General features: G+C 39.2%; 1 protein-coding gene across 1 annotated transcript in view; it reads right to left on the bottom strand.

The window, feature by feature from the left end:
- Positions 1-8520, bottom strand: part of BCHE (butyrylcholinesterase) — a 31298-nt gene extending 22778 nt beyond the window's left edge. The window contains exons 1-2 of the mRNA XM_010151751.1: positions 8385-8520; positions 3730-5251 (exon numbers count right to left, since the gene is read on the bottom strand). Of these exons, the coding sequence (XP_010150053.1) occupies positions 3730-5246 (1517 nt within the window). The 5' untranslated portion in view covers positions 5247-5251; positions 8385-8520. The remainder of the gene's footprint in view (positions 1-3729; positions 5252-8384) is intronic.
- Positions 8521-16279: the final 7759 nt, after the last annotated feature.

The following is a 16279-nucleotide window of genomic DNA, read 5'->3' as shown; positions in this document are numbered from 1 at the left end:
CGTGTAGGTCTTGGTCTGGCTGACAGTCTCTTTTTGTTTACTGAGAAATGTAGAAATTAATAATTTCACATACACTCAGCTTCCTTTGAAGGAGTCACTTCTCTTTTTTTCCCCCTAAGACATTTTCTTTTGTTCTTACATCACATTAGGTATTTTTAGGAAACAGAAAATGCTCCTACAGGGCACACCTTTGACTTTTCTTGTCACCATTTTTATTCCTAGTGTTCATGTGAGACTGAAACCCAGAGATCAGTAGGGTTAACGTATGGGCTTGAAGACCCCTTGTGAGAAACAGCTCTGCATGCAGTGAGCTGAGGCACCTCTCTCTTCCTCCCAACCAGAAAGTACCAGGAGAAAACTGATTTATTTTAGCTTTTGTTGACTCTACCTTATCTCCTTTCCTTTGCAGGCTGCTCTTCCTTCCCTTGTGCTTTTGTACTTCTGCACATTAGAATATTAGGTCAAACGCCCTCACAAAAAATTATGATGTACAATATTTCTGATTTTCATCTTTTGCTAGATTTTCTTCTCATCTGCTAGAGATATCAGTGGTAAAGATGTTCGCACTTTGATCACGCTAGATTTTACTAAAAACATTATGTCAAATGGGGCTTCCCTGGTTCTTTACAAATGTTTACTGTATGCTCAAAAGTACCAGGAAAACAAAGATGAGCTATTACTTTTGGAATTATTAACAATTTTTAGTATTTTCCCACTAACTGCATAGTATGAGTAATGTGTTACGGAGCCTAAGGGGTCTGTGTTCCAGATGATGAGGAAAGTGTCACATGACGGGTTAATACTGATCTGATCTTTCACTGGTACATAAATTGCATGATTGTCTAGTCAACCATAATAGTGATGGTTTTGATACTTGCAGTGGAAGCAGTGGGAGGTATTATTTGCTGTTTGCTGTAGAAACCACTTGAAATTTGATTTGTAGGCTAATCTAATTATAGTGTGAACGATAAGCAGACTAGATGACAGGACTGTCTTCTATAAACTTAAACCTGAATGTACCTTGTGTTGTCTAATTTTAGCTAGCTGCAGTGACAGTGTACTCTATTTTGCACAGCAGGTTATGGAGATTTTGTCTATGTAGTATATATAAGTGTAATCCAGTGGAAATCAATAGTTCACAAAAATGTAAATATTGTTTTGCAAGATCTAATATAGAACTGAATTTCTCTCTTTCTACTAAGAAATTGTTCTGTTTAATAGAAAGATCTGCTATCTCTGGTATAAGATCCTGATTGCAAACTCCTGTAGGGCAGGTTGTAAAGCTGCAGTATGTAATAAGGACCTTTCACTCAATTTGCTCCCCACTAAGGGCCTAATGACACCAGCTTCAAAGTAATGTTGTCATAGCCTGTCTTCATGATGCAGGAATTGTTACCAAGTTTTCCCTGACCTCATTGTGCAGACTTCATCTTGGGAATCTATCAGATACATTTTTGGCATTGATAAATCAAGCGCACAACTCAATTCCAGAACAGACACCCCTGCTGGATGCTTTTCTCTGCGCTACGGTCTTTCACACCAAATTCATATGGAGTGGTGTCATCAGGCTCTAAGTAAAGAGGGAATCAGGAAGAGCTCATAGATTAAATTTTAGATTAAATTTTACAAGAGTAAAACTTTTATCAAAACATTATGCACTGATGAGTATAGCTATCTGCATAGTAATTTTCTGAGTTTTTATATCCTGTTTGCTTATGACACAAAAAAAACCAAAACCAAACCCCACAGGTTCCAACATGTAAAGGGCATAGAACTTGTTAATGTAAATAATATATCTACATATCAAGGCAAAAAATCAATCACATCTATCGATAAGCAATTTTTTTCTATTTGAAACAGAATATGTTTTAAAAGGGCTGTTGGTTCATCCTGGAGTGTAAGGTGAAGGGATTATGTAGGGCTCGGACAGCAGTTGGGGTGTCCACGGGTTGGTGCCAGCCACCACCATTTCAGAGCTGAAGCAGAGCCACTGCAGAGGGAGGGACTGTGGGACAGGGGCAGATCACAGGGCCACGGCGCACAGTCAGGCACACAGCAGCTCCTAGTGTAACACCACGGTCAAGGCAAATAGTACTTTCCTCGGATGAGTAAACAGGAGAATATCAGGTTGAAGTGGAGGGGATGGATGACACCTGTAATTAGAACTCTTTGGGGACGGCAGTGTTTAATTCCAACAAGGAATGTTCCAACAAGGTGTTGATGAATCACAGTTTTAGAGAAGATGCATACTTAAGGGGCTTGAAAAAATGCATTATAGTGCAAGACTCGAGAATAACCTGTTTTATTTAACCAAAAGAAAAGGTTTAATGGTTATTCGAACGGAGCCTAGAATTATCTCTATATGGAACACAAATCATAATATAAAGCTTAGAAATTGTCATAAAAAAATTAACACCTGCAAAACAGAGAATTAGAATAGGCAAATTCAGACCAGACAGAAAACTTCCTTTGATAACGGTAACTGTAGAATTATGCTTTAGAATGACGCACCAGCATTTGTTCTGGATTTTCCATCACCGGAAATGTTTAAGTCCCACCTGTGTTTTGTGTTATGTACAAGGTTACATGGACTAAATGAGCAGAGTGGTCTCCCCTGATTGCTAGTCTGTTAAGAAAAAGAATTAGATCCTGTTCCAAAGTGGCTTCCAGCTTTTACAAATCTACATACCCTTCACAAATCAAAGTCCACCATGGAAGTAAAATTAATGCAGGATTTTAAAATTTAAGTTCATTGAACATTTTTAAAATGTGAATTTAGTGATTGTATGTTTTCACAGGTATAGATTTATATATAAATAATTTTCACAGGAGAGAGCACAAACCGAGCTTCTGAGAAGAGAAGATACCTCCCCATCCCATCAGGCTTGCAGCCTTGAAACTAATTGTACATGACTGCAGTAGTAGCTGTTTTTTCTTACTGCACTGAAATGTTTTCATTTCAAACCGAATATTGCATTAGAAGGCCCCACAATCCTGCCGAGCAGAGTAAGAGCTGTCTCACTCCTCTTGGACTCCAGCTAAATAGACTGCATGAGGGGTTGTATTTAATCCATTTCAAACATCTAAATGAAATATGCTTATTTGCTTCTTAGAGGGGCTAGGACATATTTCACTTAAAGATGAGTCTAATGAAAATAGCAAGTGATTTGTCATCGGCTTCAGTGAAACCCAGGATTATACTTACAGGACACACAGGAAGATAGGCTTTCTGAAAAGCACATCCTGCAATCCCAATCACTTCATCACGTCAACATAATATACCTCCAGATTATACACCTGCATGTTCTGACCTAATTACTTCCTAAAGCAAATTGGGCTTTTTGCTCCTACATGTACTGTTGGAATTCTTTCCCAGAATTTGAAATATTTCATTTTCGAAGCCTTGAAGACATTACTGTCCTTTGTAACAACTGCTGCCATAGCAAAAAAAAAAAAAAAACCAACCCACAACGTTTTGTATTTGCTTTTATAGATGGCTAGACATTGTTTACTCAAGCTCATCCAATACAATGAACTATGCATCAAACATTTATTTTACTAAGGTGGAGTTTTTATCAGAACTAAACCAGAAATTCTGGATAGCCAAATGATTAATCCTTCCTCACCATTTTCATCAGGCTTCAAATCGCCACCAAAGCGGTTAAGCTTTGTCCGCCTGTGAAACAACAAGCATTTGACCAATCAAACAAACTTCCACAGTGAACTTACCCAGTTTTTGCAAAAGTTGCCCAGTATCTCAACATGGACCGGCTTAAGATTTCTTCAGCTTTGGTGTAATTCACTCTTCTTTCTAGGGGTAATCCAAACACAAACTCGATCTCATAACCGTGCATTACTCCCATCCACTCTGGCCAAGGGAGCTTTGAGGATCGATGTTCAAAGAAATAAAAAAATGCATTGTGTCCTAGTTGTGCAAATTTTTTGGTGAATTTCATTGCAGGACATATTATGTTGTAGTCACCAATGATATCATCCATGGCATCACGGTAATGTTCTGGCTTTTGCTCATTTTCCCAGTCTGTGTACTGAAAAATGATTGATTCTATTGCAAGTTGGCTTGCTTCTGGGAAGGACAGAGTTAAAGCTGCTTCAAATTCTGTTTTATTGATCAAGCCATCACTATCCTTGCTGAAGCCAGGGACTCCATATGCTAGAAATCCCGATCCTTCGTCTTTATTAACACCAACTAAGATCTGTGTCTTTTTGAAAAGGCCATTCTCAATCAATGCTTCTGGCATGTCCGAGAGAAAATCCCCATCCACACTTGGACAAAAATATACTTGTAAAAGGGAGTTGTATGTTAGAACAAAAATTTCATTCTCCAGTATATCCTTTGGGTCCTTGTCTTGGAGACAGAGAATTAGCTCTGTCTCATTGCTGGTGGGACACTGGAGTTGTTTCGCTAACGCCACCGTCCTGTTTCTGGCTTCAGATGCTGTTATTGCAGCCCACGGGGCATTTGCAGATCCACTTTGCATGATGGCTCTTGTGAATAAAGAATGGCTTTTTGGGGAAAGGATATGGTAGCTGACAGAAGCCGAGCCAGCGCTCTCTCCGAATATAGTCACACTTTTTGGATTGCCTCCAAATGCTGCTATGTTCTCCTGGACCCACTGAAGTGCCAATCTTTGATCAAATAAACCTGCATTTCCAGGAGCTGCCTGATTTCCTGGCAAAGCCAAAAATCCCAATGCACCAGTCCTGTAGTTCATGGAAACTACAATGACTCTTTCTACCCTGGCCAGAAACTTGCCATCATAGACCAGTAAGGAAGACGACCCAGTCTCAAAGCCACCCCCATATATCCATACCATGACAGTTGCGTTCTTGGGTTTGGGAGAGGGAACCCACAGGTTAAGGTATAAGCAGTCTTCACTTAGGTTAGTTTTTGGATTCCACATCTCTGAGCCAGGAAATCCCGGGTAAGTTGTATCTATCAGCTGGTAACAAGAGTTTGCATGTTTTGTGGCATCCCAAATATCTGACCACTGCTCACGAGGTTCTGGTTTTTGAAATCTCAGTCTACCAATGGGTGGCTGTCCATAAGGTATTCCAAGGAAGGCTGTCACAGTTCCCCCCAGTACCTGCAGGTTCATCCCTCTGACTCTGCCTTTCTTTGTTGTAACGATGTTATCTTCAGGCATTACCTTCCTGATGAACATGTACAGGAGAAGAAGCCACATAAGAAATCTGGTATAGATAGTTGTACCATTTGTCCAAATCATGATTCCTGAAACACAAGAGAAAAGAAATTAAAAATTAGTGTTGCAATATTTTAGTACGAGAGCAAAAATAGTTTAATCTAAAAGGGTGTAGGTCATTTTAAGGGCACTGAAAATAAGAAAATAGCACAAAGCTCAGCAGTCTGTAACCACAACTTCTTGTTAGTTAGTCATGTTGCAAAAAATGTGTTTAGTATTTGGTACAATACTTCAGAAAACCTCTGTCACTAAAAAAAACAGAAGTGAAGAAGCCTTACCAGGGAAGGTAAAGTCATATAAGCAGACTGACTACTTCAGTTAGCAGATGATTTAACCACTTGCATTTCCACTGACACGATGAACAGGACATTTTACGATGTGTGACAGAAAATGCCATGCTTGACTAGCCATTACTCTGTTAGAGGTTACTGTGGCAATTTGTATTCTCAAATCAATAATGAGCGATAACAAACATCACCAGGCACAGATTTTTCCACACATAAACACGCATCTCATGAACACTGAAAAGGTGCTCGAAGTCAAGCCTTAATCCTAGGGTTTCCAGGTCCACGTAAGTTTTGAACTCTCTGCTTGTGTCACAGTAGATGCCTGGACTGAAGGAAACCATCGAGATGGCCATTGCTGTAAACTCACAACCCTCAATGATTCCACTGTCCTGCTCGTAAGTCTTAAGATCTGAAGGTGTTTTAAGGGAAGTACACGAGGTACCTCTGAACTGATTGTCAGTCCATGAGCTCCTGTGGGTGAAGGCATGCAGAGGTACACCAGGACACAAAACATTTCTTTCAAGATCACTTTTCTCTAAAGCAACTTAACCAACTTTACAACCGTCACAGTCATGACAAGGAGTCATATTTCCACTACTTAGAATGAACATTAAAATGTTAAAAAAGACAAGGATATTTTATGTAGGTGGTGCCTAATATTTTAAGTCGTGGCTTGGTCTTTGTTTCCTGAGAACTTTCCAAAGTGGTAATTAATAGTATCTTAAAGCTAAGTGTATAGAAGCTGATTATGTACCACATTTAAGCATAGTAATAGTCCTATTTACCCCAACCTTTTCAAATTCTACAAAAAAACCCTAGTGTCTTTCTTTTGAAAATGAAAAGTCAGAAAAATACTATTTGCATAAACCCATTTCTATGGCTTACATATTTGAAAATGCTCAACAAAGCTTCCTTCTATTTTTTGCTTGTTGCCCTGTCGTACACAGTGTACTCTGTCCAGCCACTTTAAACAGGCCGTTCTTTGTTAATAAGAAGCACTTCTGTCCTTAAAAGGAATGAGGCTAATTTCTGTGAGAAGTACAGCTGTAGCCTAATGTGAGCTCCTCCTGCTCGTCTGTATGTTCTTGGACATCAACTGAGAAAATGCAGGTGGGGGGAAAGAAGATTTTGCGCAGAGGTTCCTAACTTTGAGATAGCATCGAAGGAGCAGGGGAAACCCTTCACAAACTCTATTTTTAACATTAATCTAAATAGGTAGAAAATAGATATATTTTAGACAACATAAACATTTAAGCTTTTGTCTTTTTATTAAAAAAAAAATAAGATAATATGGTGAATGGGGGCAATAGACTTCAGAGCTGGTCTCACACCCCACCTAGCCTTCATCTTGACTTAAGAGAAACCTGCAAAAGATCCGATGTGTGCTAAACTTGAGAGATGTGAGTAGTCAGTCTGGGTGACACACATGGCCCAGCAGCTCCCGAGGAGTTTGTGTAAGCAGAGGCTCATTCCAGCAGCCTGCAGCACCCGCACAGGAGGCTTACATCATTTAGCGGCATTTAGCTCACCTCTCCATGTGCCAGTCATGTTTTTTCCCATTCATTTCTGTAATAAAATCTCTTAAGAGCTGGATGAGAAAAGGTATGAAAAGATTAACTTAGGGCTAAACTCTTTCACCCTGTCTCACAGCCAACCAGGGCAACTGGGGTGGCTGTGCAAAATGTTAATAGTAGGGATCTAGTTGGGTATGTGTGTACCCAGTGTACAGCACTGTGAGATGGGAGAATAATTTCTATGTCTGTTGTTTCAATGACAATTTCTTTCTTCATGTATTCACTCCTAGCATGCCACCCAGGGCCGAACCACAACAACAGAACAGATGTAAGAACAGATATCAAGCATCATCATTATGATGAGGAGAAAACAACACTAAGACAAGCCACAGACATTGAAGTTCCTAAAGCTTTTCAGATCTGAAAGGTAATTAAAATTAATTACCCCCTGCACTTTCCTGTTAATTAAAAAGGAATGGGATGGGAGGAAATCAGTGTAACATTGCAAAACACAGACGTATAACTTTTTCCTCTAATAAGTTTTAGATAAGATTTTTAGAAAGAAAAAAAAAGCAGAGGTTTTTAGGAGCTCTGTAAAACATGTGATGGCTTTTTAACAAAAAAAGTTTGAAATAGATCAAGCTTGAAAACCAGAAATTTTGTACTACTGAATGTGAGGATTTGTCTATTGTCAAGTTACTCTGCTAATATTAAAAGTAGCAAGTCACAGAGGATTATTATTACACCTTGAATGTATGGCAAATATTACATTTAACAAGTTTTTTAATGCTGCATTAAAACAAACTTAACAACTTAAAGCACACTGAGCAAAACAAACATTCCTTGATTATTACTATGAGAATAAAAGGGTGAGAAGATTGCATTAGCTCATCCACCTTAACCAAGGAGAGATAGATCATATAATGTATTTGCATACTTTAAAAAGCTGCTTCTGTAGTAGTTTCCTCCAGCAAAAGTTAAACAGACTATACTTTTGTATTCTTATTCAGTGAGGGAACACAATTTATTTCAATGACTGTTTCCTCTCCTTGCAAATCTTCACCCAGCCAAAAAATTTGTACACAAGACTATATAATCACTATTTAAACAGAAAAGATGGTTGAATTAATAAGTGATTTCTAGATCAGCTTAATTTACTTAGCCCAGGATCCCTTGAATAATACCAAGGTCTGATACACACGCCTGCTTACTCGTTCCATTTGCAGAGCAGAGTCAGTTTTCCCAAGAGAGCAACAAATGGGCAGAGCGTACCATTTTAAAAGATCCCGATCCCCGTGCAAATCAAGCTGAACTGTAAATTATCCTGGCAGACAGAGACGTGTAAATAGAGAATCACTTACCCCACTCCTATTACAAGAACTAAAAAGTTTTTAAGAGTCAGGATCTTTGAATACTTCAGGGAAAATGCAGTACGCTGCTGCTGCTTTAAGCCCGTAAATTGGACAGTACTGACATTATAATCAACTGTTTCTGACACAAAGCTCGCGAGAGTTGGCAGCAGCAACTTGATCTGCAGGCAATCGTTCCTTGCTATCTGACATCTGCTCAAAGCCTAATGGTGTAGTTGTAGGAATGTTACAGACATTTTGGACAAAATTGGGCATGAGTTTCCACAGGATAGGGAAGCTGCAGTGATTTGTTCTTAGCACGGGGCAATAATTTAATAATCTGGAAAGATAAACTGAATTATAAATATAATAAAATCCTGCCTCTCTTTCCTTCATCTTGCTTAGAGCACTCATCTCCCCTGTACTTTTTTTCTGTTGTTCAGTTCAAGATTAGAAACATTTTAAGGTACTTCAAACTTTTCAGTGTAAGAGTAGTTATTTTGGGGTTTAAGCAACTGTGGCAGATAAAAAGGAGTGTCGTCTGCACAGACTTGTCAACAACTGGCCAGAATCAGGTGTATTGCTTGACTCACGGCCATCTGTAGGCATTGTCCTCTTGATGTTAGAGTTAAAAATGGCACCCAAATGGTGTCACATGCTGCCTTCTCTCTCTTCTTAGCCTTCAAATAGGAAATCACTCATGCTCCTTGGTACACCTGATACCTTCCTTTTGGCTGAACCTCTTAAGCATTTCTCCCACCAGAATTCAGCAATGAAGGTGCAGAGCCAGTCTAAACAGCAGGTCAGAGTTATCAGGGTTGCAGCACAGCCAGAGGCATGTTCCACAATGTAGGGAGGATATTGAAACTGCAGGATTTCAAGGTGCAAACGAAGGCAGAGTAGAGAACAGGAGTGGAGAAGATAAATAAATTACATATACCCCCCTTACAAATTGTCTTTTCAAACCCACATCCCTGAGCCACCGTGTGAAACCAGAACGCCACTCCTTGGTGCTGGAGCTGCTGGCCCCCAGCAACGTTCGCTTTCTTGCTCTGTTCTGCAAAAAAGCAACTTTTTCACAATTTAAGGTTTTCTTCTACCAAGAACCTTTGCTCCCCTGCTAAAGCTGAAGACAATTACTTTCCCTCTGTTTAATAATCAAACTACAGCTCCATTTCAATTACACAAAAGCAATATTTGGCAATGCATAGAACAGGAATAAAGCAGAAATAAAAAGTTAAGTATGAAGTTTATAGACCTTAACATCGAGACTACAAATGATTTTTAAAAGCTAGCATGTGAAATAGTGTATTAACAGAGAAAAGCTCAAGCAAGCATGGTCATTTAGTTTTTCCCAGTGATTTTACAGTCTACTTTTAGGATCAGACTTTCGATAGGTATATTGCAGGGATATGTCTATTGGAGAGAATATGTCCCTGTCTAATCTAAACCAGATTATAAATCCCTAAATTTCCAGCATGGAAGTGTCCAATATAGTTGTTAGCTGGAAATCCAAAATTCTTATCTGAGATTTTTATCTCACTAATGTAAATAGAAATATTTAATAACAAAAGAGGATTAATTCATCAACTCTAGTGGCAACTCTTGCTGATCAAAAACTTTCCACATGCGGTTTCCTGCAGGAAACACTCAGTTGTGCTCTTTAAATTAGGCAGTTTTCAATATTCTCAGACACATCTATTTGCTGACTTTAATGCCCCTTCAACCCATTTGGAAACATGGCAAGGTGACACACATTTGCTTCATTTCCATGACATTAGAAGAATAAATCATAAGCCCCAAATCTTGTTAGAGGCCGCTTTTAAATAAGGTATTTCTGATGCTTATGACAAACCATTGTATTCTCAACCCTTATCACTGCCTTGAGCAGTAGAGAAACAGCATGAGACTCAAACACTAGAAATGCTGTTTCTGGCTTCATCAATTTTCCAGCATTGGCTGTGTTGTCCTGCATCTGTTGTCACCGCTCCTTTCCTCTCTCTTCACCCCTCTCTGCTCCCTTTTGCAGTGCCCAAGGCACCCAAAACAGCCTCCTATGCTGAGGCAGACACAGTTACTCAATGCAAATTGTGGAGCATTTCTATGGACTGTGACAAGGTGACCCTGGGATGAGTGAATCAACTGTCTCAGACTGTGTCTCGGGCATCAGGAAACACTGAGTTCAGCCTTGGGGTTACCTGGATGTCTTCAGGGAAAGCGAGCATTAGGACAGGCTTTAGGCTGTTATATTTCTTGACTACAATACTTTTGTCTAATGTTAGACTATTATGCTCTACTTTTTAAGAAAACTAAGCCCTCTTCTATAATTTTTTCCCTTAATTAAAAAATTAACATATAAATTAAAGTTTCACAACTGTGCGCTGTGAGAGGAAACACTTATTTTAGTTATTACTTAGCCTACTAAAAATACCTGCACGAAAATTAGGGATTAAATACATTTAATGCCTTTAGTAATTCTGTGTAGTGGTCATTTTCTCAGTTTTCCTTTGGGAACTTGAAAGGAAAGGAGGTGCAAACCAGAAGATAGAACATCATTTATATATGTGTGTGTATATGTATGAGCTGGTATACATGTGTACATACACTGGTACTTTTAAATATCCCCATCCATCTCTCTACCTATCTATAATGTTGGGGGGTGAGGGGTGGAGGTGTTGAGGTTATGTAATTTTTTATTTAAAGCAAGGTTCTTAAAAATCACCACCAAAGATAATAGTCTTTTCATTATTTAATGTGTACATATGAAATAGATGTCACACTGACATAGGAATTTTGATACAAGAGATGTCCAAGTTTTAAGAAAGGAAAGCAAAGGGCAGCTCTAGGAAAGATTGACATTTGGTAGGCTAAGAATCTTAGAAAATTTAAACAGTATGTATTATAGAAATATCAAACATTTTCCTTATGATTTAGTTCATTATTAAACTACCCCTCAGGATCTTACCTAAGCATACTCAGATGTTTACAGCTATGAATATCCATTATTATTCACATTCTGGGTTATCTTCACTACTTACTTAATAGAGTTGAGAAATCTATGAAAAACAAAACTGTTTTGAAAAAGATGTATGTCAGATATTTCTAGTGGAAAACATGTGCCTCTCACAAAAGGTGTCTGAACTTTCAAGGTCAACTTGCACATAGAGTCCCATTCACTAGATTTGGTCCTGCCCTTCCAAGGCATCTACTCCCTCAAAAAGAGCTGCTGGGCTCCTGTCCGCATAACTGGGCTGAAAAGCTTTGTAAGTAATCACCTCAAAATAAAGGATATCACATATGAACTGTGTGCATGTGTTAGGAAGTATTTACATGCTAATATTAGTATAAATAAAGTATATAAAAGTAGGAAACATATTTGGGTTTTCAATTGGTCAAAGGAAACTCGAAAGGCAAATTATAGCTAAGCTATATGAAATGTCATTGTATGAAAATGTGGGGAGGTTTTGTTAAATCTCCAGCCTTGGTAAGTTCCCTCGGGAGGGCTCAGCCCTCTCTGATGCCCAGCTGAGTTTTCATGCTCAGCATCTGTGTGACCTTGGCTCGAACCTCTGATAAAACCGCTACGTTATGAGAAAAAGCTGTGAGGAAAGCAAGTAAACTCCAGCTGCACAGGACACGAAAGGTGAGATTGCAGACAGGGGTTAGATTGCCGAGATGGGGACGGTTAGCAGCTCAAGGACTCGGAGGGAAAAACACCTAAGCTGCAAGCTGTGAAATCTTCAGGTAAAATCCACAGCAGACAGGAGCTCAGCAGCAACAAGGACCTACTGATGCTCAGCTTTGGGGCTTGTGTTCACGTTAGCCTGCCATGCATATTAGCAAATAAATCATTGCCTTAGTTGATTAGACCCTGTTTGCATCTTTTCATGCTCAAATGCGGTGACCCCAAAAGGTTACAACTTTCTCCTCTTTCTGTATTTCTTTTGCAAATCTCATAATTGGTACAGCACACACCACCTGCGGATAGCCGTGAGTGTAAAACAGGGAGACCCTAAATAAACCTGGAGAGAGCTTAAGTGTTGCTGCAGGTGGTTATAGCTGGTGGTCAGAACAGTGTGAAATTCTGTTGTTACTCTGGTTATTCGAAGAAGCCTCACTCCAGAGGAACTTCCAGGACTAGCAGAATTTCCTAAAAACAGATCTGAAGGGTAATTTCATAATATTAGGAAAGATGTCTGAGATACATACCATGAAAATGGATACCAATTTATTAAGTGTACAGAAGACACTAACATTCATATAAGCCATTAAACATGATTATATTTGCCTCTTATTGGTTCAATTATGATTCGCTGTACCTTTTTCCTTATTACTCTAATTATAGGTTGGTATAATTTCCTCTTTATTAACACATTTATGGTCTGCAGTTTTATAAAATTCTTGGAGAAATCGAAGCCAATGAGAAAATATAGCCAGTTAAAAGATAACAGTATTATTAGTATTATTTTGTTTTCACTAACTCTTAATTCCTTATGGTGCTCTTACATAACCCAGTATTTTGTCTCATACAGTGATCAGATTTAATAAAGAACATAAAAAATGATTAATGTATACATGATATGTCTTGCATGACATTGTTACAGCCTGGTGTTTAGCTTGTAAGAAAACAGGCAAAATTGGAGTGTCAGGAATGATCTGAAATCTTGTGTGAGCATGATAAAGGTAATTAAATTAGAAGTTAGGTTTCACAGCTTTCTGCAGAAGATTAATTAATTGACAATCTAACTTTTCCATTTCTGTTTCCTTTTTCTTTCCTACTGATAGTAAAGCTCTAATTGTTTAGAATTATGTAAAGATATCTGAATAGCCAAGCTTGGTTGCTGGTACTCAGCCTCTGACAGCAATGTGAAGTTCACAACGATAATATGTCCTCTCATACCCAATCTCTGTGAATAAGTGAGGAGTTTGATGGATAAATGAGCTCATTTTAATCTGTTAAGTAGAATTTTTATCTGGAAGGTGGGAACCCTTCTGCCAATTCTCACACTTTGTTTTAGTCCTTCTCCACTAATATGATCCTCCATCTTTCCATCTCTGCATTCACAAGAGAGATATACATCTCTGACGGAAAATGTCACAGAGATGTTCAGGGGTTTAGCTTAAACCACGTTGGTTTTCATCCAGCATGTTGGACATAGGAATGAAATAATTGACCCTTACATCAGGACCTGCTGGAACCTGTGGGTGGGAAGTTACAGAGGAAACGAGTTCAGTGTCCCCTCATCTACTCCCCAATAAATGGGTCACAACACCTGAATATGTCACAACTGTGGATTTCAGTGGAAATAGTTAGGTGTTTGTCATAAGTCTTCAGATCCAGTGGTGCCCTGTCATTGCTCTGCATGGGTCTGAAGCCCGGGAGAGAGGTTTGAGGTTGCTGTAGCCCACGTGCAATGAAGGCAGCTGGGTTGCACCTTCCAATGGCTTTGCTCAAGCAGGAGGAAGGCGGCATCAATGCTGGTCAAACCCAGGTCTCATGTTTTATCTTTCCTTGCTATGACTGTATCAGAGCAAACCAAAAAAATATTCCAGAACTTTTCCTTTATTCTCCATATTTCACAACTGATTTGACCCCTTTGCCTATATGTTTCATGAAAGAAATATAACTTTAGGAAAAACAACAGACGACCCTGGAAGAGGTTGTGCTTATTTTGTTACCACTGCGGCACAACACACGCAGGCGAACGCCGACCTCTGCCACAGGGTCATGCCCAGAGATTGTTATGCTGATGAAAGTTCAGGCACTGAACTTTCACTGTTGTAGCCCCATCAGAGAAGCAAACTTCTCAGGCTGAGTGATTTTTTAAAAGAAGGCCCCTTTGTTCTGTGGATGTGCAAGTGTTGTGTAATCATGACAACCTCGTTATAAACCTCTGTGCAAATTTTTTAGGAAGATGCCATGGCTGGGGAATATCAGGTAACTCAACACAGTTCCATCTGCTTGAAACAGAGTTGTCAGAACAGATAGCTTAGTGGTAAAATACAGTAGACTCCCTCAGGTCTCACTATATGTCCATATATTAAGTACATAACATCAACTTAAAGGTAATATGATGTTCAAAATAAGATGCTACATATGAAGTTCAAGAACACCAATCAAAATCCTAAGGGCAGTTTGATTCCAACAGTGTCCTTAAAACACAAATCATGGATAAGCCTTAGGAAACATTATTTTATAAAAGAGAATTACTCTTCACCAGTATTCTTCATTAGTTTACTAATAGCACATTCTGCTCATAATTATTCTGCCCTATGCAGATTCCTGATGGATTAACTCGCCCCATAAACATAACTTTTCTTCCTCTCACCTTTGTTTGCACCAAGGATATCATACAAGCCTGAAACAACACTGACTTTTCCCAGTCCCCTTCCCCCTATCATCTAGCAGCATTATATCATAGAACACAATCTGTAAGTGTATTTTCCCTTAGCAGGGGTTGCAGCAAGTTGAAACAGGAAAGGAAAACTTCATTGCAGTGACAGAGAATGTGGCACCATGTGCAGACCTTACAGACCTCAGATGGGGAGCACGGGCATTTTCAGCAGTTGCAGGAACGTTACGATTCTCTGCTGATTCTCTCACTTTTGCCTGAAGGAAGGTTCAATACAAAATGCACAAAGACAGTCTGCAACCTGAAAGACTTTCTATTTAAGCTATCAGACCCAGGGATACTGGGAAATTAAAAGATGTGCCCAAGACTATAAGGAAGGATGAAATGCAATCAGACACCCCGATCCTGAAAACGCCATCCTTCTTGGTTTGTTTTAAAGCCCACAGTTTTATAGCTGCAGTGTGGTAATTTTTCACCCAATATATCACTAAAAATTGAAGATAGTTTCAATGGTAGTCTTGAATAAAAGCAGCATTTCCATTCATTTTCCACAGTAAACAGAAGTCAGCCCTTGGGATTTAGAGGTTACATTTTCTAAAAGTCACCACAGGCAATAATCAGAAGAAGTTACTGCAAATACTCCTGGGCTCTGGGCTGGTAGACATACCATGGGGAAGGAATCCCAATTCAGAGCAGCGTGCGCAGGAGCTGCCAGTGCCTCTTGTTGGAGCCACCACCACAGCTGCGACTCTTTTGTGCACAATAATTAATCATCATAAAGGTTGTAGAGAGGATTTGGTCTGGAAATGGATTCAGAAGGCACAGATGGAATATCATGGCACAAAAGCCTGTGCCTTCATTTTTGCCAAAGCAGCAACTCGCATTGAAGAAAATCCACAGGTAGGCAGGCAGGAGCTGCTAAGTGAGTTTTACGTGGTTTACCTTTCAGAGCCTATCTGGCAGGAAGAGAGCTTTAGTAAAATGTCAGTCTATTTCCCAGTGCCGCTGGAGGAATAAAGAGCAATGGCTAAGGCTTGCCCAGTGAAAACATTAAAGTGATTTTAATTTTCATGTCATACAAAAAGATCCCATCAGCAGCTGATGAAAACATTGAAGATTTTGAGTGTTGCACAAAGAAATGCAAGTGCCTGTGGTGTTTCCTTTCTGATGAAGCACACTTGTACTTATAACAAATAGGAGGAACGGTCCTCCTCAGTGAAAGGGCATTTACCACTGTTCAGGATTTAGCCATATGAAAAGTGAAAGGCAGTTTGCTAACTCTGTGCTGCATTTTCTCTCCTCCTCCTTTTATTCCACACCCCCAATTTTTAGTCAGCTGTTCTCAGTGTTGCCAAAAAATGTGCAGTGATGTTCTTACATGCAGAGCATAAAAATAGTTCTTCTAATAAATGTTAACAGCAGCTGTAAAACAGCAAAATAAAATAACAGTAAGAAAAACAATCAATAAAAATCTGTACAAGAATTAAGTATTGGTGCATGAAATAGGAGAAAAGACTGAATCAGAATGCTTTATAGAGAAACCTGGAAGCTATT

This window comes from Eurypyga helias, unplaced genomic scaffold (assembly GCF_000690775.1).
Source record: "Eurypyga helias isolate BGI_N326 unplaced genomic scaffold, ASM69077v1 scaffold3425, whole genome shotgun sequence".
NCBI classification, from domain to species: Eukaryota; Metazoa; Chordata; class Aves; order Eurypygiformes; family Eurypygidae; genus Eurypyga; species Eurypyga helias.
Note: the sequence above shows the minus strand (reverse complement) of the source record. Positions and strands in the feature narration are given on the sequence as shown.